Source organism: Sphaerodactylus townsendi, linkage group LG13 (genome assembly GCF_021028975.2).
Source record: "Sphaerodactylus townsendi isolate TG3544 linkage group LG13, MPM_Stown_v2.3, whole genome shotgun sequence".
Lineage (NCBI taxonomy): Eukaryota > Metazoa > Chordata > Lepidosauria > Squamata > Sphaerodactylidae > Sphaerodactylus > Sphaerodactylus townsendi.
The window spans coordinates 32,147,424-32,168,446 of record NC_059437.1 but is presented as its reverse complement, the minus strand read 5'-3'; the positions used below and the strand labels follow the sequence as shown (position 1 = coordinate 32,168,446).

General features: G+C 46.5%; 1 protein-coding gene across 3 annotated transcripts; it reads right to left on the bottom strand.

Annotated features, from left to right (window-relative positions):
* Nucleotides 1–11: 11 nt before the first annotated feature.
* On the bottom strand, nucleotides 12–9,406 carry NONO (non-POU domain containing octamer binding). 3 transcript variants are annotated; one of them, XM_048515093.1, is made up of 11 exons: nucleotides 9,253–9,406; nucleotides 8,349–8,495; nucleotides 6,301–6,521; nucleotides 5,373–5,674; nucleotides 4,680–4,775; nucleotides 4,168–4,364; nucleotides 3,973–4,057; nucleotides 3,345–3,447; nucleotides 3,112–3,154; nucleotides 1,951–2,060; nucleotides 12–875 (listed from the first exon to the last, which is right to left on the bottom strand). In XM_048515093.1, the coding sequence occupies exons 2-11, from the start codon at nucleotides 8,485–8,487 to the stop codon at nucleotides 738–740; spliced, it is 1,434 nt and encodes a 477-aa protein (XP_048371050.1). In that variant the 5' UTR covers nucleotides 8,488–8,495; nucleotides 9,253–9,406; the 3' UTR covers nucleotides 12–737. The 3 variants fall into 3 exon arrangements, with proteins under 3 accessions (XP_048371050.1, XP_048371053.1, XP_048371051.1); XM_048515096.1 differs by having other exon boundaries at nucleotides 6,301–6,494; XM_048515094.1 differs by lacking the exon at nucleotides 9,253–9,406 and adding an exon at nucleotides 8,970–9,092.
* Nucleotides 9,407–21,023: the final 11,617 nt, after the last annotated feature.

Here is a 21,023-nt window from a genome sequence, read left to right as displayed (position 1 = left end):
ACAAGATGAAAAAGGCTTAAAATCCCTTTTAATGTGCATTCCTGAAACAGTCTTCAGACAAACTCAACCTGTTAGTGGACAATTACAGCTCAGGTTCACACAAAGTCTCATACTTCTACACAAAACAGGTAAGGTTAGGGTTATACAAATTGTTTCAATTGAATCTTTAACAGGAAATTGTATTATTCTCTTGTCCAACAGATTGTTCTTTTCTACCAGTAAAAAATAAATGGTACAACACATTGAATAATTCATCTGCAAACCACCACCACTACCGGTCTCTCCTGCCTGCACCAACCAGCTACAGTAAAGAAAAATGGTCCAGAAAATAACGTAAAAAGCTACACTTTTTTTTCTTAAAATCCCCCCTCCCTCTACATGATAAACCATTTGAAGCTACCCATGTGTACATACCTACAGGCTCTAACCCAGCACCCAGAAGACATGCCTTCAGGAGGCTGAGGTTAAACAGGAAATCCTGCAACTGCAGCTGAGTTAGCTGGGAGGGATGAACCTGTGTCGAGGTGCTTGGGAATGAGAAAGACAGCAAGGTCCTAGGCCTGGTCTGACACTACGTAGCTACTGAAGCCTCCTGGGATCCATTTTCACATTGTGGTTTGTAGGAATGCACCTTGTGGTGTTTGCTAAACCCTTTACAAAGTCTGGCTGTGTACCCCTTTGCCAAGGTCAGCCCCTTTGGGGAGTTGGCTGAGACACTGGCAACCCACCTCCCCCTATTAGTATCGACGACGCTTGTTTGGGCCAAAATCTCCCCCAGAAGCTCCTCTGTTGAATCCTGGCGCATTTCCTCCCATGGTTCCAAGGCCTTCCATCGCAGTGCCTTGACCAAAGCGATCCGTAGGTGGTGGTGGTGTCTTGTTTAAGAGAAGGGGGGAAAGCTTGCGTTAGAAAATCCCTCACAGACCACCGCAACTCTACTGTCTAAGCAGCTTCAAGGTTGTAAGCTCCTCCCTATTCCTCAAATACCCCATTAGGAAAACTCAAGCACAAAGTATATATTAGTTCTTAATGTTTGCATTTCTCAGGGACACATGTATGTAGAACACATACAGAAGCCACTCTGCACTACCTCTAAGACAAGACATTCCACACTAGCTCTGCCCAAGGAGCCTGAACATTTAGAATAAATGTTGGGGATACCAGTGCCTTATTTCAGATGGTCATCAAAATATATTAACAATAAACTGGAGAATCTGCAGCATCCCTTTTTGTTGTGGGGATGAAACAACCACCCCCACCGCCCATGGCAGAAGACAAAAGTTATGGCAGGTAGATGTTCTAACACCCATTTGGTTGTGACCCTCTGGCCATGACCTGCAGTTAGTGGGACACATCACCAGGCAAGTCTGTCACGGACTGCATTTTCAATCTCTTTGAGACATCCTTGACTAGTTTCTCAAAGCCGGCGACAGCTAAAAAGTGCATTGCTCTATTCATGACATCTCCCAGGTAGTGTAGTGGTTGGAATGCTAACCCAAAACTCAAGCCCAAGCTACCAGGTAGCTCATGAGGTGACCATCTTTTAGCCTCACTTACATCACAGGAGAAGGATGGAGGAGAACAGACTCCTCTGTGCCAAGATCCTCTGAAGAAAGGATAACAGGGTTAAGTGTTTAGGGGAGTGCCCTTTGTTGTGACTAGCAGGGATGTATGCTAAGAATATGGACAAGCAATGCTTTTTTGTTGTGTTTTGTTGGCAGGCATTAGAGGAAAGATCAAAATTGGGTCATTATCCCATTATCCCTGTAGGATATGGTCCGATTTGCTCTGAAAGTTTTCACATGTCTTCTACTATAAAAACATCTTTGTCTGGACAATGCAAATAAGTTTGTAAAAGAGGTGTGTGTCTGTAAACAAATGCAGATCTTTGGATTAGAAAGTTAAATCCCTCCCAATTCCAATTCTTATGAAGTCTGATTCTGACATTACCATTCCCATGGCTCCATCAGGAATCATTGGACCAGGACCAGTTGCTGGAGGCGGTCCTGCTGGAACACTGGTCCCCCCCATTGTACCCCTGTTATTCATTCCTATAGCACCTGTAGAAAAAAGTAAACAGTATTTTTGATATGTATTGGGGGGGTGGGGGCTGGCTGCACACTGAAAACTCAGCAAGGAAGGGGTAGAAATGAACAACTGGAAAGCACGTTTCAGCTGTTACACTTCCTGAACAGGTAAACAGGCTACTCCAGTTTGTGGCCAAGGCTTGGAATTTTAGCTGTGAGCTCATCACAGCAAGCCTTGTTCCCTAGGCTTTTCAACAACCCACCTCTAGGAGGCATTCCTGCAGCAGTTTCCTCCTTGCAGATGGTTACCACCAGAGCTGTTTATCTTTTGGACTGTCCACATTTTAAGCTACATCTCTAACCACCACTACTTTCTCTCTCTGCTTTTGTTGCTTTGCTTTTGTTGTTTTGTAGGTTCCATCAAGTCTACCATTAATTTCTCAAAGAGATGGAATGTTGTTTATTGCCATCTTGTATTAGAAAAATCATAATGTATAGGTATGCTTTTAAATGTTTTTACCATTTGTATTATATGAAGAGATTGTGAGACAACAACCCCCCCAGTCCAAATTGGGAGTCAAATAAACTATTTCAGGCACTATTATGCCACTTTTCAATGGCTGGTTCACGGACTCCAAATTAAATCTAGCAACAACATGAATAACAGAAAGCAAACAAAAGACAAGTATAGTGGCAGTTCATATTTCTTCTGTCAATTCATAAACCAAAGGACAAAGGGGAGCCTGGCAGTCCTTGCAAAAAGAAACTTAAAGAAAAACAGAATTTTACAATAGTGGACCAGGGGAGTGGGTACAGAAAAGTCATCATAGCCTCTGATGAGAACTGCAAGGGACCACAGTTTTCACCCTCACACAGGACCTGACTAGAAGAACACACCTGGCAGTGGGCTGATACAGGGAGCACTCCAACTTACGCAAGTTACAGAATGGATAGAATTTTTAAAAGAATTACCACAAGCTAACATCCAATAGGAAGTCTACTGAGAAAACATATCAGCATAAAGAACAAACATCAAAAACTACCAGTTACCAAGGTATCTTTTTTGAATGCAATAGCAACTTACCTCCCATGCCCATCTGTCCCATGCGCATATCTGGAGGCTCCCTCTGAAAGACACACAAATCTAAGTGACAACGTCATTTGACAAAGGCCTCTCCATACTTAGACCTCTAGAAGAGTCATTAAAGAAGGTCTGAAGAAGGGGCTTTACATTGCAGTCCTTTGCCCAGATCAGAAGCCAAACCAGCCCATTAGCCTCTCCTATCCCCATCCCGGGCAAGAAAGGGTGGTGCCTACCGCATCAGAGAAGGATCCCTTGAATCCTTCCTGCTGTCGCCTCATCATTTCCTCCTGCTGCCGCCTCATGTCTTCTTCACGGCGTCTACGCTCCTCCTCTTGCCTGCAAGGGAAACTCCCAAATAGTCTCACTGATTGGAGAGCCATCAAAGGTCAGCTTGCTTATACTCATTTTAGCACAATTTTCTCTGGATAATCTAGTTAGCACTCAGCAACCTGTACAGTGAGATGCACCAGGCAGTTGTTCTGGCCCAGAGCTCCAAACACACCAGTGGAGACAGCTTCCTCCTTCAGAAGCAAGCTACATAGGACCAGAGAAGAATCCTACAGGAGGTAGCCTGGTATAACATGTCCAGTCGCCGCTAATCACCTACATCCCAAAAACAGAAGAATGATACAGGTACTGGTCAGGCAAGCTCAAAGGTCACCCATCTCGAAGGAAGGCCACATATGAGAGCCAGTGGCATATTCCAAGCTATGCTATAAAGGAGGTGCAGATCATTTAGCTCTGCAGGAAACAAACTGTAAGCAAGAAACCCACACTACATAGAGTTAGGACTAATCACAACAGTCCTGTTGTGCAGCCTGCCTTCATCACAGGACTGGCTTAACTCCCCTTCCTGCTTACCTAAGTTCCAGCTGTTTACGCTTTTGCACTTCCTGATTGTGCAGCTCCTCCATTCTCCTCAATTCTTCCTGGCGCCTCATTAAGTCTGGAAAAGCATTCATAAGAAAATAAGTCCACATCCTTTCATTACCTGGACCATTCCACTTGCTGGATTTCCCCTGCTAGTCATGGTCTGAAAGTACAAGTGGTGCTCACCTTGTCTCATAAGCATGACCTGGTGTTCATGACGAGCTGCCTCCATCTCCATCTCCAGTTTCTCCCGTGCTTCTTTGATGTTTCGGTCCACTTGATCTTGCTGCTGCTTCTCCATCTCAATCAGGGCCTTCCAACGCATGGCATACTCATATTCAAAGGAGCCAGGCTGTGCAAACCGAGGAGGCTGTTCACGCTCCCTGAAAGATGGAAGAGTCTAATCAACTAGGGGGCAACCAATGAGTAAGAATTACAGAATGGGGTGATTGCAGCCATGTGCCAAATTCTGAGAACACTAGCTCGTATGTGCATCTTTAAAGAAAACCAGATGCCTAGCTTTGTCTTTACAATGCTTTACTCCATCTAACTGACATACTCTTTCATAAAAAAGCTGGACAGGACAGTAAAGGGCAAGGCTAACAAACGCGTGTCTGCCAGCACAGGTTTGAGTTTTAAGAGCCACCTCTTTCATTAAGGGAATAAAGATAACTTTTTCTCCTGCCTTCAGCACTTACTTGTGATATTGCTGATTTTTGATTACCAGTTTTTCTGGCAAACCTTCCTCATCATCATACTGGTCCATGGGCTCCACAGTAACAGGACGAGGGAACCTGGCAAAAAATTCAGCAGAAATTTTGAATGATTGCTGAAGACTAAAACTACCAGTTTAGTTGCAAATTCAGTTTAGGAGAGGGTAACCGCCATCCACCCCAACCTAGATAAGCCAGGCTAGCCTAATCTTATCAGATCTCAGAAACTAACCTGGGCTGGCCCTGGTTATTATTTGGATGGGAAACCACACAGAGACAGACAGCAGTAAAACACCTCTGAACATCTCATGCCTTGAAAACCCTATGGCAGGGGTAGGGAACCTGCGGCTCTCCAGATGTTCAGGAACTACAATTCCCATCAGCCCCTACCAGCATGGCCAATTGGCCATGCTGACAGAGGCTGATGGGAATTGTAGTTCCTGAACATCTGGAGAGCCGCAGGTTCCCTACCCCTGCCCTATGGGTTGCCATAGGTCAGCTGCAACTTGATAGCACTTTCTATCACCATGAACCATCATCCACTGCTAGTGACTATCACACTTGTAATTCTTATATGTGAACAAACACAACAATCACATAATCATCATCCCTACTGAATAAGAACATTTCTCCTTCCCTACTCAAGCTCAAAATTCCTCACACTTCAAACAAACTTACGTAGTTAGCAAGAAGGACCCTTCACTACATCTGTCTAGGGCTTTTCTGGCAGCTGGTTTCCCTGAAAATTCCACAATGCCTTTCCCAGAAGGCCTGCCTCTGTCATCCACAATCACGACAGCCCTCTCCACTTGTCCAAACATCAAAAAGGCCTCTTCCAGGAGCTCATTAGACACAAACTGAGGCAGGTTCTTGACAGTCAGTGAGGCACTATGGCATGCAAAGCGCACACGCAGTTGCTTCCCACGCAGAGGCATGTTGTCCAGCTCAACCTTGGCTATTTCAGCCAGAGTTCGAGTTTCCTGGAGACAAAAGAGATACCACCTGTTAAAGTCCCAACTTTCATTTTTCTGCTCATTTGATGAGCAATCAACACAATGTTTCCAAGTAATGTATTGCTGAGATGGAAAAGGACGACTCCAAAACTAGTGCATGAAGACCCAGTAATATTAGATGCTGAAAGATTTATGGACTAATTTAAGAAAAACACAAAAACAGGTATCCTGAATAAACAGCTTCTAAAAATTTCAGTTAGACACTTATTGGGACACATAATTTTGAAGAGGTTTATCCAGAAATAAACATTGAACTAAGTCTTCATTCATGAAGGAGACACCCGCAACACCCGCATTTGATCCAGCTGCCACTTTTCTTCCTCTTTGATCCATTCCTTTAAACAAACCCACAGGTAAAGATGCGGGGCTGTTTCCAAGGAGAAACAGAACTCCTGTTTGTCTTGTTCTATTGATGCAGTCATCATATTCTGTAGGATCTTGACCTTAGAAAAAACGGGTAGCACTGTTTTCACAGATTAGAATGCCATATAGAATGCCATGTTCACTTCTCTGAATATGCCATGTTACCAAGGCTAGATACACACAGAAATTTCAAACAAGCAACCCTAACCCCAAACACTATAGCCACTCACCAGCCTTATAAAGCCAAAGCCTTTGTCCTTATGAATGAATACCTCGCCTGCCTTCCCATATTTTTCAAACAGCTTCCTCATCTCTTCCTCTGTGATATCAGGAGGCAGGTTGCCCACAAAAAGGCGACTCCTCTGAGTGAAGGTTTTTTCACCAGGCTTTCGGAAATTCTTCAAATCAATTGTTAGGCCTTCATCTGAGGGGAATAAGGTACAGAATCGCTCTACAAAATTGGGGGAACAAATGCAAGCATTAACACATTCAAGAACACCAGTCAGACTAATCACCAAGTTTTCCAATGCACTAAATATTCAACTATTTTTCACAGCAGTAGCAGATCTTGACATTCAGTAAGGCACTATGGCATGCAAAGCACACAAAACGCACAACACAAGTAATCGATCTCAAGATAAAAGTGTCTGATGACAACCATAACCATGGGGTCCACAACCTTTTTGTGCCTGCAGACACTTCTGACACAGTACTGTTGGCTAAATGGCTGCTAAAAATGATTGCCACAGGAGGTATAGGCAGCCACAAATCGGCTGCTTTAGATTACTTTCAGCCATACGGAGATCTTGATGCTGTGGGGGTAGCTATTGCCAAAGCAAAGTTTCTAACAATCTCTACAGCTGATCTGAAGCCTTGGTGGGCAAAAGCCCCACTTGGCCCGGTCCACTTCCCAAAATAATTTGGCACCACATTGGGGACCCCTGGACTATTCACTTGCATCCTGAAGCCACCTTCACCCAATTGTTCGACTTGTCCACAGATTACTGTTGCAAAGCCACTTATGGGACAGTCACAGCACTGCAAAAGCTGAAAGGAAGAAGGCAGCAAGTAATAAGCAGCACTTGTAGGAGAGTGCCAATGAGAAGGCATTACAACTCACAGCAAGAGGTAGGTCGTAGAGCTCTCAAGTCTACAAGTTTAACAATTATGAGAAACTCAAAAGACAATCAAAGCACAACCCTATTTACAGCATGCACCATTCAGAATCTTAGATCAATTGCAGGAAAACCCAGCCCAGGGCCATACATTAATGATCTTGGACACTTAAAACTGTACATCCTGCTGTGTCGGGGAGAAAAGATTCATGAGGTTTGAAAAAGACCTCAAAACGCCCAGATGCGAGATAGCAAAGGACAGAACCACTAAGCTTTGTCTGAGAAGGAAATCCACAGTATTAATCAAGCCTAGAAAGAAGCAACAAATCTTAGAAAGCAAATCAACGGGCTCAAAGAATTTACCATATAAGCACTAGTGCAGCTCCCTGTAAATCCATTCCACTACTATAGAACTGAGTTCCTAATTTATGTGTTGCAAAACATTTTGTAGTTCAAAAAGATGCACATTCTTAGACTACTAATGAACCAATAAATTGTGATATCTTAGCTACTCTGGTCACAATATTAACCTTAAAAAGTTGTAAAACTCACCTCACACAGAAGTCAACTGTCAATGCAGCATTATTAAGCATTATTAACTTTCTTGCTGGTGTGGAGCATTCCACAGTTTTACAGACAAAGCCATCCTCTTTGGTAACCTGAGCCACACTTATAAAGTGCATATTTGAGGCCACAAAACACCACTTCCAATGTGTTCATTTTACCACTCATTTAAAATTACCACCCCACCATAGCAATAAGATCACTTCTGTGATTTTCACTCCACTGGGAATTGACAACTAAGCTTGTACTAAGTTCCAGATGTCTAAGAACCCCTTTAGAAAATTCTACTGATAATGCTGCTTGTACATGCAATAACCACACCCACCCATGTATATATGTGTATATATATTTACTATGAGCACTTATAGGCACAGTCAGCAATTCTTCAATGCATACATAAGACAAAAGTTTCACACGTGCAAAAATCTCCTGTACACACGATGTTAATGTTGCAACATGTAAAGCAAGGAATACCAGTACGTTTACTTTTCCAACTGTGTGTTCCACAAGGCACAGGGAAAAAACTTCAAAGTAAGAAGAGCTATACTGACATGACATCCCCCAGTCATGGGGATTCCTTCTACCACGCACACACTCACTTTGGCTGTTGGTCTGCTGCCCATTAGCTGGGGCAGACTGTTGCTGTTGCTGCTGCTGTTGTTGCTGCTGGTGGTGTTGATGTTGCTTTCGTGGAGTGTGATTCTGTTTCTCCATCGCAAAGCTCTTGTTGCCCTGCATCTTTCACTCTAAAAGGAGAACAAGCATGACAGTACATTAGTGACTTTGCTAAAGAAAAACATATACCTGAATAGCATCATACAGGTCCAAGTTTAATTTCTAGAATTTCCCATTAAAGGAAGTCAGCCTTAAGAGCCTGCAAAGCCACTGCTCTACTCAGTATACCTGGCAGAGTTTAAACTGATTTAATCCAAACCCATTTCATAAACTTCCAAGCAAAAGCGTACATTACTACGGTATTGTTTGTAGCCGGATGGACCATTGCGGGGAAGGACTGTTGTAACCAAGTGGTCCCATCTCCGCACACGGCCCCAAAGAGCTATTTATGGCCGAATAAAACAAATCTGCGTCGACCTGTTTTATTTATTCATACAGAAACCTAAGGGCAGCGGCAATTCCACGAGCTCCCCCCCCCGCCCCCCGCGATTAATCTCCAATCCACATTCGGGAAGCGATCCGGAGCAAACCCGGGAGCCACTGACAGTAAGAACGGAACTAATGATCCCTGGATAGGCCGAACCGGCTTCACTTTCTTCTAGACGAGACCCTCTACTTCGATATAGTAAAGGCGCGGGCCAAGGAACGGAGGGCGGGGCTAAGGACCGAGTAGCGGCGATGGAGGAGGCCGGGGATCAGCGCGGAGGAAAAAGGAAATGGCTCCCCCACACACGGTCGGGCCCTCACAAGGCAAAAATGGAACAAGGCCGACCGCGGCCCACCCGCCTTGCCATGGAATTGCCCAGGCGGCCACAAAGGCTGGCTCACCTCAGAAAAAATCGCCCAACTGAGAAAGAAAAGCGACGAGGCCGGGGGGAGGGGAAAGAGAAAAGGGCGCGCGCGGCCGGAAACCGTTCGTTAGAGCCTGCTGCGTGCACCTCTGCCCGCCTCTCTCACTGCCTCATTGGCCAAGATACTTCCCTTTCACCTTCTCTCCAATAGCCCGAAAATATGCCCATCAAACGTCGACGCCGATTTGGAGAGGGCTTAGCGCTCGTGATTGGTCGAACTCTCTCCTCGCGGCTTGCGCAGACTGCTGTCTAACAATGAAGGTTGGGTGAGAGGCGAGAAAGGGACAAAGGGGCAGAGAGGAGTTGAAAAAAAAATCGACTGAGATGTGACCGCATCGGTGTTCCCGCATGCGTAGTGAACTGAGCGCTGGTTCTTAAAGAGACAGGGACCCGAGGCAGGGCTGCCGAGCCACGTTAGGTACGCTGCTGGTGTGAATGGCGGAGGCGGCAAGGAAACTGGAGACCTGCGCTTTTGTTTGATTAATTTTGTAAACATTTGCAGATTAATAGCATTGGGGCTGGAATACATATTGATGCGCTTGGCAACAGGAGAAAGGCCCAACCAATTCTTTCCGGCCAAAGCTGTGCCCTCTTAATCAGCGCCATTGTGTTCAATGGGATTTAGTCCAAAGTAAATGTGCATAATCCTTACAGTGCAATCCTATGCAGAGTTGAAATGAATAAGTTTTGACTGGAGTATGTTGCCATAACAGTGGCGTAGTGGTTAAGAGCAGGTGTATTCTAATCTGGAGGAACAGGATTTGATTCCCCGCTCTGCCACTTGCGTTGTGGAGGCTTTTCTGGGGAATTCACACGCCAGCTGGGTGACCTTGGGCTAGCCACAGCTTTTTGGGCTAGCCACAGCTCTTAGCCCCACCCACCTCACAGGATGTTTGTTGTGAGGGGGGAAGGGAAGGGAGATTGTAAGCCCCTTTGAGTTTCCTTACAGGAGAGAAAGGGGGTATATATATCCAAACTCTTCTCTGGTTTGCCGGTCAGCTAGTGTAAAGTTTGGGCAAAATGAACTACTAGTCAATTGAAAGAAAGATACGTTGTGGATGAATGACTACTAGTGCAATCCACAAGGAGGGAGCGAAAGTGCTGAGGAGCTGGCGTGACCCCACCGCCAATGTAAATGCCACTTACAGTGATGACAGGCAGCAGCATAGGAGCACAACAAAGGGGTGCCAGTGCAGTCGTTGTGGCGGCACACCTCCAGCATAGTGGCTTGTGCCAGCACTAAAGAGAGTGGGGCTTAGGGGTGAATCCAGTGTTAGCTCCCTAAATTCTTTCAAGTCAGGAACACTCACTTGATCCTGCACAAAGTTATGCCTGCAAAAACCATGTTATAGTCCATAGGGCTCCATAATAAGCAGTTTCAAATTCCTCCATTCGGAGCAGCCCTGCCCACAAAGTGCTGAAGTGCTTGGAATGCCAACTAGCCCCTGGGCCACTGGAAAATCCTCTAGTGCTGCCCAGGACCCATCCCCAGCTACCAATGGCTGAATCCCCTGTCCTTTAAGAACCCCTGCCAGAAGCTGCTGAACCCCATCAGCCTGTCAGTTTTCTGCAATGGGGATTTAGAGTGAGTGGGGTGGCCCTTATGGTGGCAGACAGAGCATACGAAGAACACTTTGGACAACCGGGCTCATACTTTGCAGAAAAAATAATCAGGGAGAGCAAAGTCCACATACTCTGTGGCTGAGCTTTCCTACCCAAGCTCCATTCCATGTACAATGATGCACAGCCACGAACCATCAGGGTGGCTGTGCTATTACAGGTAACCTAAACAATGAACCCCTGAAACCACTTTCCTGCCTGCTTGCTCCTTCAACCAGGGTTGGGAACCCTAGCAGTCCAAGTGCTTAGCAGCCCCATGTGGTGGCACCAGCTGTGGAGCCAGCCAACATGCACCCGTCCTTGCCAACAAGAAGGCAGGATAGACCCCACCCCAAAGGCACTCAACTGGACTGATCCATATACCCACCAGGAGGCCTCAGGCATCATGCACATTGTTATGTTCTCAACAGCCCTGCACAGATGTTCTCAACAGGCTGATGTGGGGAGCCAGCCAACAGGTGAGGGAATGGACTCGGCTGGCAACAATACCCTCCACCCATAAGCTGAGCCACCAAAAAAAGCATGGATCTTGTCCTGTCATAGAGCCCACCTGTTGGAAACCCACTCACTTGGAAACTCCCTTCAGGTGTGGGGGCGGGTGGATGCTGTCATGGCCTCCCCTCTCCCTAAAGTTTCCTTACCTGTCACAAATGTTTATGTGCATCTCTGAGAAGGTTGAGGGTCAGGCAGCTGGGTGGAGTGGATGGAGGCAGAACTTTGACAGGCCGCAACCAACACAAGGTGCTGCAGGCTGTTCCTTGGAAGGCTCTGTGACAGGTGGGCGCTCCCCCGGATTAGACTCCCTCCTCCCTGGGTTGCCAGCTGTGGGTTAGGGGACAGCTAGGGACTGTGGGGCTGAAACCTGAAGAGACCAGGGTGTGGGAAGGGGGGCGACTTCAGTGGGGTCTCAAGCCAATCTACCGCAGCAGCCATCCTCACCAGGAAACCTGATCCCCATCACCTGGAAATCAGTGGTAATAGTGGGTGACCCCCAGCCAGCCCACCTCCTCCTTAGGATTCTCACTCATTAGCCAAAGGGTGTTAGCCCCATCTGGCCCATGTACCCCCCCCGCAGCCATTACAGTCCTTTGCATGTGGGACAGGCCAGGGCACGGCAGCTGTCCCAGCACCACTGGAGCTACGGGAGGCTGACTGCCAGTATGGTTTGCACTGCCATGGGCCATGGAGTCAGGGGGTGCAGCCACCATATCCCCAGCTGCATGCATTCACAGGGACAACGGCCACTGCAATTCAGGAATGGCCACACAAGCGCTCATTTCTTTCTAACCTCAGAGTGGGAATTCCCAGGCACAGGGATCCAGGGGACCAGCAATCTGATGAGATGTTCCATTCCCATGTCCAATCCTCATGACTGGACTCTAAAATAATTCTCACTCTGCCAACAGGTGCCCCCTTCTGGCAATAGTCTGCTGTACAGGGAAACTTGCCCAACTTTCCTTGGCTATGGGTGTTCCAAGACACTGTTGCCACCTTCCCTCTTTAGGGGAACCACTGTCTTTTGGAACACAGTAGTAATCTCTTGAGGAGACAGCAACCACTCACTGGAGAGTGGCCATGGACACTGTCCCTTCTCAGAGTGGACTTCTCTTTGACAGCCAGGCCCACTCCTCACTCACCCAGCAGGGCCATCCCATTGGATTGCCTGGTGGTGATGTCCCTGCACCCATGCAAAGTGTCCCTGGAGGTGCTGTCCTACAATTACTTTCAGCTGCTCCCATGCCTCCTCACCAGTGGTGCCATCTTGACCTATCCAGAGGGGTCACCTTCACCAGTGTGGCTGCCCTCCAGGCTGCCAGGATCAATGTTGATCCCCTCACTTCTCCCATTCCTCCACAATCCCCTAGTTATCTGGCAGGGCCCACCAGGGACTTCCCCTTCCCAGCCCAAGGCTACCCCCTTCCAGTAACACTTGTGGCAGCCTCTTTTTAGCCTGCCTAATCCTCACCCCCTTTCTGGCCCTGGACTGGCTTGAATACCTCACTCCTTTCTTGTTCCTCTGCCCTCCTGCTGGCTGTCAGCCAACCTGTCAGTCACTGCCCCAGTCTCTCCTCCTCCACACTGGTGCTCTGGTGCCAAATGTTCCTTTTTCCCAGTGTTGCTTTTTCCAGGGCTGGTCACAGCGCAGCCAACCCCTTAGGAGGTGGCTCAGCTGTGCCATTTCCAGCAGCTGCACAGCTGCCCCCCCCCCCCCCAGGATTCTACTGTACATGAGCTTCAGAGTGATCCAGAAGTCTTCAGCAGACCTAACGGGGGTTGGAAGGAGTGAGCCATATTTCATAATACACAGTGTAGATCCTTGCACAATTACTTATTTGCTCTTTGTTCTGATTTATGTTCAGGGCTAAGAGCAGCAAAGCAGTTTCCCCGAAAGAATGTTCATCCTCAAAAAGTTTACAATCTAAACAATGAAGTATGATTAATTATAGTATGAATTTGAAAATGAGAACTGAGTTGCAGGTGTAGCTGGTGATGGTGTCTCTGGAGCTCTGCTCAAAGGGTAGATGTTTCATCTCCGGCAGCAGCACTTAATTGGGAGTTAGTCCCGTTGAACTAGGTGGGAGAAGAAGTGGCATAGGGCTGCACAACTGACTGGGTACAGCAAATGTTTGCAAAGGCTCCAGATAATGGCTTGTTTGGCAGACAGGAAAATGCCATTTTCCAGTATGAGGGTACAAAATTTTCATCCCCATTTTTAAAAAGCCTCTGTCAATTTATTTAGTATTTTTAATTTACATTTTCTGAACCAATCCAGCATCATCTGTGACCCACTGTATAAAAAAAGAAAAGTATTATGATTGCTAATGCTCTTGTTTCATCAGCTTGCTTTTCAGAGTTGGTTCCTAGCTCCCTCCATTGCCTACACTTAGGATTTTATCCAAAACATGTGCCTGGCACAAATCCAGAATGCAAGCAGGCAACTCTCTGCCAGACTCTACCAGACACTGAGGGTACCCAGGAAGAGGAAAGAGGGTAAGACCAGGTCAGTGACTGTCCGTAGCTCCAGCTCCAGCCTCTGAGGACACTCCACACACATGCACATGCACACATTTCCTTGCCATGCAAGAATATGGTATGTCTGCAAAAGAAAGAGTAGAACCTTTGCACTGTTAAAACAATGGTTTGTACAGAAATAATTCCAGATTAAAGGAAGATTTGTTGTTCCCTCCTCACAAGCAATCTGGGCCTTGCTGGCTATCCCCACCCTAGCCTCAGTCATACTCAGTTGTTCAGAAGAGCAGATTCTAGACCAGTGATTCCCAAACTTTTTTCAGGCAGTCACCTCCTTGGCTTCCAGGCCAAATCCCTAGCACTCCCCCACGCCACCCACACATACGAACACTCACATCTTTCTTTGTATTAGGTCTGCTGCAAGTTCAAAACAACTTCTAACACTGTTAACCCACATATGTATCTCACAAATAAAACACAACAGTAAAAGTTAACCCCAATGTATTGAGCTGTTTTAGCAATATGAAAAGAGGTAGGTAGGTAGGTAGGTAGGTAGGTAGGTAGGTAGGTAGGTAGGTAGGTAGGTAGGTAGGTAGGTAGGTAGGTAGGTAGGTAGGTAGGTAGGTAGGTAGGTAGGTTGTGTGTGTGTGTGTGTGTGTGTGTGTGTGTGTTTGTTTGTTTGTTTGTTTTCTGGCTGCTACCCAGAGAGCTCAGTATCCATGGCACAATAATGGCACCCCCTTGCACAATTATTTATTTACTCTTTGCTCTGATTCATGTTCTCAACTAAGAGCAGCAAAGCAGTTTCTTCTTGGGGGGAGGGTGTATCTACAGAAAACAGTGCCTGGGGCAACCTCTGAAATTGCATGCCAAACATCTGACACCCTGAACTAGCATAGGTACAGGAGCCATATCACTCCAGTCTTGTTCCATCTAAAAAGGTAAAGGCAAATGTACTCCCTGTGCAAGAACCAGGTCATTACTGATGCATGGGGGGATGTCACATTTATTTGGCAGACCATGTTTACTGTGTGGGTTGCCTTTGCCCTTCCCCAAACGTCTTGCTGCATGGGGAACCCTGAACTGGGTGGAGAGGGTTGGGGGTTGAGAGGAGGAGGTACAAAAATGGCTAAAATAAATTAAAGAAAATTATATCACTGCAGTTCCTGGTTGTTGGGATATCTGTACTGGAGAAATGGGAGAATGGGATACTCTGATAGGGGAAGAAGGGAAGAGGAAGAATTCATTACTTTATTTTATCTCCCAGAGTCTGGTTCATGATTTCAGCAATCCAATTGGTGGAAATATATCCATGAATACTTCACATGCTTTACTGCCTCATCCCCACCCCCAAAACAGGAAAAAAAAAACCGTTGCCTACTCCAGTACTTAGGCATAATCTCTGGCTCTCGTGATGATGTTGCATGAATTTAGAAATCAATATTAAAATGAAGCTAAAATCAATTAATAGCTTGAACCCTGCCTTGTTAGCTAGAAGAACTTAGCCATTGTTCATGCACAGCTACACATTTGAGGATTCAAACATGACAAGTTATCAAGCCTGTCTGGAAGTTCCCAGTCCTAGGAGGCAGACTCTGCAGTCCATGGCTCCGGCCTCTCTACCCACTTGGCATGCTCTTTTTGCAAAATAAAAAATTAAAATTGCTAAGCCGGAGAAAACTGGGTTAGAAGGGAAACAGGAAGGACACCTTGCACCCCAGCCTCCTGTTAGGGATCTGGGCGACCCGGGAGACCATCAATTCCAGCAGCTCTTCCTTGGCCTGGGTCAGGAACATTTGGCCTGGAGGGAGTGTACCCTTTCTGCGGTGGGGGGGAGGGGGAGGGAGAGGGGGCTGCCATGTAGGCCTGACCCTGCAGGGCGCAGGGTGTGTGCGCCAAGCCCACCTTCCTCCTCTCTCCCTTTGCTCTTGCACAGCCTGCCATTCACCCAAGCCCCATCCCACCACTGGAGCTTGACCTGAGCATCTCACCTCCTCCAGCGGCTGCCCTGTGCCCCACACTTCCCCACAGCCACCACTGCCAAAAGGTCCATGCAAGGAAGAGTCGTCCCGCCCACCTCAGAGGTGGCTTCGCAGGGCTGGGGAATGCCACCTCCTCTTCTCCCCCCCCCCACCACGATGAGGGGGGCTTTCCTGCCACCACCCCCAACCTGACCACCACCACCCCAACCTGACCCTGTGACACATGCAGCAGCAGTGCTTGGGGGTGGTGCGGAGCAATGCTTGGGCAGGGCTGGCTGCTTCACAAAGGCGGACCATAGATCTGGACCATCGTTCTGCCCCCAAAACCTTTCACCCGTTAGCTGGCCCAGGAATCCCTGCACCTGTCTCCTAGTGCCCCCAAATTCCACACCCCCCCTAATGCTTCCACCCCCCCCGGGGGGGGGGGGGGGCTTTAGTGGCCACTTTAGGAATGCCTATTCTAAACAAAACACCAGTTTCCTGCTCTCTAGTTTGGGATCGCTTTATGAAAATCTGCATCATTTTGCCTTTCTCCTTCAACTGATTTATTTATATATTTACTTAATTAATTGTGAAATTCTTAGCTCGCAATAGCCTTAAACTCGCTGTATGCCATTCTGCCCAGCTGCCTAATCTCATCTTTTCATTTTACAGTTTTATATGGATCTTGTTTATCCCCATACCTAATTTTCCTTAATCTGCCCCCACCCAGCGGGAGGACAGGTGTCTTGTCTGGGATACCCCAGCCAAGAGAGAATACCGCCTATGGGGGAGCAATGTAGTCTCCAGTGCTGAGAATCATATATGTTGTGTTTGGCAGGAGGGTAACTCCCTCTCCCCACCCCTGGGAACCTCTGAACAGCCTTCCTTGTCTAGCTGTTGCTTTGCCAGAGCTCCAACCCACCTTCGTGCAGCTCCAGTGACAGCTGTGTATCTCCAAAAGGGCATTTTCCAGTGCCATTTCCCACTTGCCAGGACTGGATGCAACATTTCCTCCTGCCGTGCATCTGCGCATGCAGCAGCCCCCCCCCCCCCCTTCCCTTCAGAGCTGCCACTGGAAACAAACCTCTCTCGAGAAAGCAGCAGGAAATGCATGCCTGGAGGCCATCGCAACAGGAGGCAGCAGAGGCCCTGGCAAGGAAAAAACCCGATGCTGAGGGAAAGGACATGGTGACAGATTTTTCAATAGGAAATAAAAGACATTGTGGGCCTACCCCCGCCCGCCTCACATATATGAAGCTCCAGGTTTGGGGCAAGTCTTCCATCCTGTCCAAGGGAATGCCATACCTAGCATGTGCAGTTAGATGACAGTCCAGTAGTACTTTACAAACCAACCAGATTTTTAGGGAGCACTGACTCTTGAAAGCTTATGCTGTGAAACTCCTGTTGGTCTCTAAGGGGCTCCTGGATGCGAATTCAGCTGTTCTAGTGCAGACCAACATGGGTACTCTGAAACTTGCTTGTGCAGCGCTAAATTAGCTAACAGCAGTGGGAGGAAAGAAGCACCTTTTGGGTGCAGAGCAAGCACCCACAGACGAATTCATTTCCTTGCATGCGTACATGTCTCTCTCTGTAGGTGTGTGTGCTCCTGACCTGGCTTCTATTGGAAGCAGCAATCTGGTGCCATCCCCAATTGGCCCTTGGCAATTCTAATCTTGCACATCAGAGAAGCGAGTTTGACCGTGTCTGCAGCTGGCAACCTGACCCCTCCAGTGTGTCTTGCTCAATTTTCAGTTTTTATCTTCAGAGGTGTCGTAACTTCCTCTGGAACAGCTGCCAGTTCCTTTCACCAGCACCTCAAGTTATGTCTGGCTTGAGCGCTCCAGGAACTTGGAAACTGAGGCAGCAACAATGCGGACAACAGGACTTGCACCTAAAGGTGCCAATCTCCAGGTTGTACCTGGAGATCGCCTGCTATTGCGATTGACCTCCAGACAACTAAAATAATTCCCCCCGGAGAAAGTGGCTGCTTTGGAGGGTAGACTCTACAGCATCATACTCTGCCTAGGTCCCTCCCCACCCCACCCCAAACCCTGCCCTCCCTAGATTCCAGCCTCAATATCTCTAGGTGTTTCCCAATCCAGAGCTGACAACACTACTTGTACCCCATTTTACAGGTTGAGCCTGCAGAGGATATATGGTAGTGATAGCCTCTCTCATGCCTTCTTCCCAACTAGCAATGAACATCTCACTTGATCACCAGAAGCACTTCCTTCAAATAGCTTCTACCCCACCCCCAATCAGTTCCCAACTCCACACAGACATGAGCTTTCTCACAAAGTGCCTGTGTTGTACACGGTGTATTCACCCACCAAATTCCATGTAAAGACTGACTCTTTTCAATTCTTCATGCCTATCTCTGAACATTTGCAACAGAAACACTACACATTGCAGGGGGTACCGAGGCCTGCTATACACCAGGGCAGAGGGAGTCTGGCTAGTTCCTTTGCCCTCACTATTGACCCATGTAAGCAGATCACACCTAGAGCATACTTGGTTCAGAAGACTTTTGGGGTGGTAGAGTTGCTTCTCTTAAACCAAAGCTTTGCCCATTTCTGATATTCTCAGAAAAGATGTGCAGTCTTACAAAATACTGTATGGAAACTAAGAGAATCACTAGAGCAAAGCTGTTAAGAAGCTCAGACTAAACTCAAGAGCCATCCCAGTGTGACACTGTACAACAACCTTGTAGGAAAGACAGGATTATCCACGCACTATGAACATATGACTAACACTGCCTTATGCCAAGATGAACCACTTGCTCCATCTAGCTTTCAATTCTCCAGAGCATTAGACAGATGGGGAACAGAGAGGACAAGGTGAGGGCAGGGGCTGTGGGTTCAGTGGAAGATCCCAGGCTCAATCCCAGGCATTTCCAGTTATGAAGCCCAATAAGTAGGTGACGTGAAAAATCTCTTCCTGAGACCCTGGAAAGCCACCCCCAGTCAGAGAGGGAAAGACTGACCTTAGTAGAACAGGGGTCTGAGTGTAAGGCAGTTTCATACGTTCAACAATATAGTCTTTCCAGGAGAGCACAGATTTGAACTAGCCTGCTTGTAGCTCACACTTTCTGATCTTGGTTGTGTTTTCTTTTAATGTTGTACACCGCCCTTCGCCCTTCGCGGGTGGGCGGTATATTAAATTAATTAATAATAATAATATTCAGTGGCACTGATTTGTGTAAGTGTGCATCATGCTGCAACCGCTGATGGGTGTCCATTAATCTTCGTATCAACATTTTTAGCCAGCCCTTCCCTTAGGCATGATTCTGCCCTTTTAAATCTTCACAACACCCCTGTTGAGTAGGTTAGGCCAAGACAACAGGCCTGGGCCAAGGTCAGACAACAGGAGTAATTTGCTTAAGTGTATTTGAACTGAACTGAAACCTTTAATGGCATTTCAAAAAGTAGTACACAATAGGTTCAGGAATATAAAAATTAAAAACATTAAATAAAACCATTAAAAAGTAAGAATTTTGTTTAACAAAACATTGAGAATGTGTGGTGACAACGACACGCAGAAATATGGCCGTAGGTTCAAATATTGAAATTGAGTTGCTGTCTAACAAGAACAAGGTTTTGGCAGCATCCGCAATGCTATCTAGGCCAGTCAAAAGGGGTTTGAGTAATTTTTTCCACGCAGAATTGTAAAAAACGCAAGCTTAAGTGTATTTTTATCCCACCCTTCCAACAAGGAGCTCAAAGTGGCTTTTATAGGTTTTCCCTTGTCCAGTTTATTCTCAACACAATCCTGTGAGACAGGTTCACCTGAGAAAGATACATAGGTGACTGGGGATCATGGAATGCATACTTGCATGATTAAGACTTTTAAACCAGATCTTTGAAAAACAGGAAGGGTTCTGAAAGTTGAGAGCTGGGTTTAACAATTAGATTCTTATTTATTTTTTATCTCTAAAAAGCAGACAAAACGTTAAGATCTGCCAGGGAAAGTATGAAAAAGTCAACAGTTCAGTTTATTTGCCTTACTGCCTCTATATCCAGAAAAATAATATTGCCTCTCTGAAATGTATAATCAAGGGCATATGATGTTTTAAAGGACAAAGTTGTAATTTTGGATGTTGTGAAAAGATTATCTGGGTTGTAGATAGAGTCATTAAAATGGAATGGCCTCTCAACATTTTTTTAAAAGGTTGTCTGAGGTATCAGTACTTGTCTGAAATTAATATGTAGATGGCAGATAAATTACCAAATACAAGCATTCGGGGAAGATACTGGACAGACCACTATGAAAAAAACCCCAGCTAAGTAAGGGCATGCTTTTTTTGATGGGATCACAGGGCTCAGGTTGCCACAACCTGAAAAGGGATGGGGAAGCCAAGGATGGGGGTCTCCTTCCTTCCTTTTATTCTAGGAAAGCCCCTTTCTTGCCACTGATGTTGTGGGCTTCTTGTATGTTTCTATTTGTTTTATTTTAGAAACTTCTAAGCTGCTTTTCCACCCAACTCCGGATTGCTAAGGTAGTGATCTCTAAAAACGTTAAAACAAGATTAAAAACAAACATAAATATGTACACAAAACAGTTAACACAGAACACACTAGCAGGAGGAACGGTCAATAAGCATCAGTGAGGGAAGGAAGGAAGGAAAATGAACACATCCTATTTATAAATAAAGCCATGCGGCTCTCCACCCCACCATTATACCTGCCCTGAAAAATGCTAATAAGAAGGGAAGAGGCAGTTTCCGTGGAGGGAGGAAGACTTTTCATCCAGGTGTCAAGCAAAGAAATCATTAGAATAAAATAAAGGAGTCACATATAGCTTACTTCTCTGTAGCTTTACTCCTCTGGTAGAAAAATCCTCTTTAGGGGTGGCCATCTCTCACTTCGAACACATAAGCTGGACAAATAAGTACCAGGTGTCCAATTGGTCTTGCTAGTGATGGAGAGCTGAGTTCAAATTCCAGCCCTGTCACAAAGCTCACCTGCTAAACTTGGGCCAATCATTTCCGTTCAGCTAAGCCTACCTCATAGGGCTCTTATAAGTTTAAAAGAGGAAGAAGAACCACATACATTTCACGGCCGGAATCACTGGAGTGTTGTGGGGTTTCCGGGCTGTATAGCCGTGTTCCAGTAGCATTTTCTCCTGACGTTTCGCCTGTATCTGTGGCTGGCATCTTCTGAACACTCCACATACATTTTTATGTCCAACAGTGGCA

Excerpts from the sequence above, each read along its gene's own strand:
- NONO (XM_048515093.1), bottom strand. The coding sequence starts at position 8,487 with ATGCAGGGCAACAAGAGCTTTGCGATGGAGAAACAGAATCACACTCCA. Across the intron at positions 4,776-5,372 it reads GGGTCCTTCTTGCTAACTAC|GTTCCCTCGTCCTGTTACTG; the intron begins GTAAGTTTGTTT and ends ATTTTTTGCCAG. Across the intron at positions 3,155-3,344 it reads AGGGATCCTTCTCTGATGCG|AGGGAGCCTCCAGATATGCG; the intron begins GTAGGCACCACC and ends TGTGTCTTTCAG.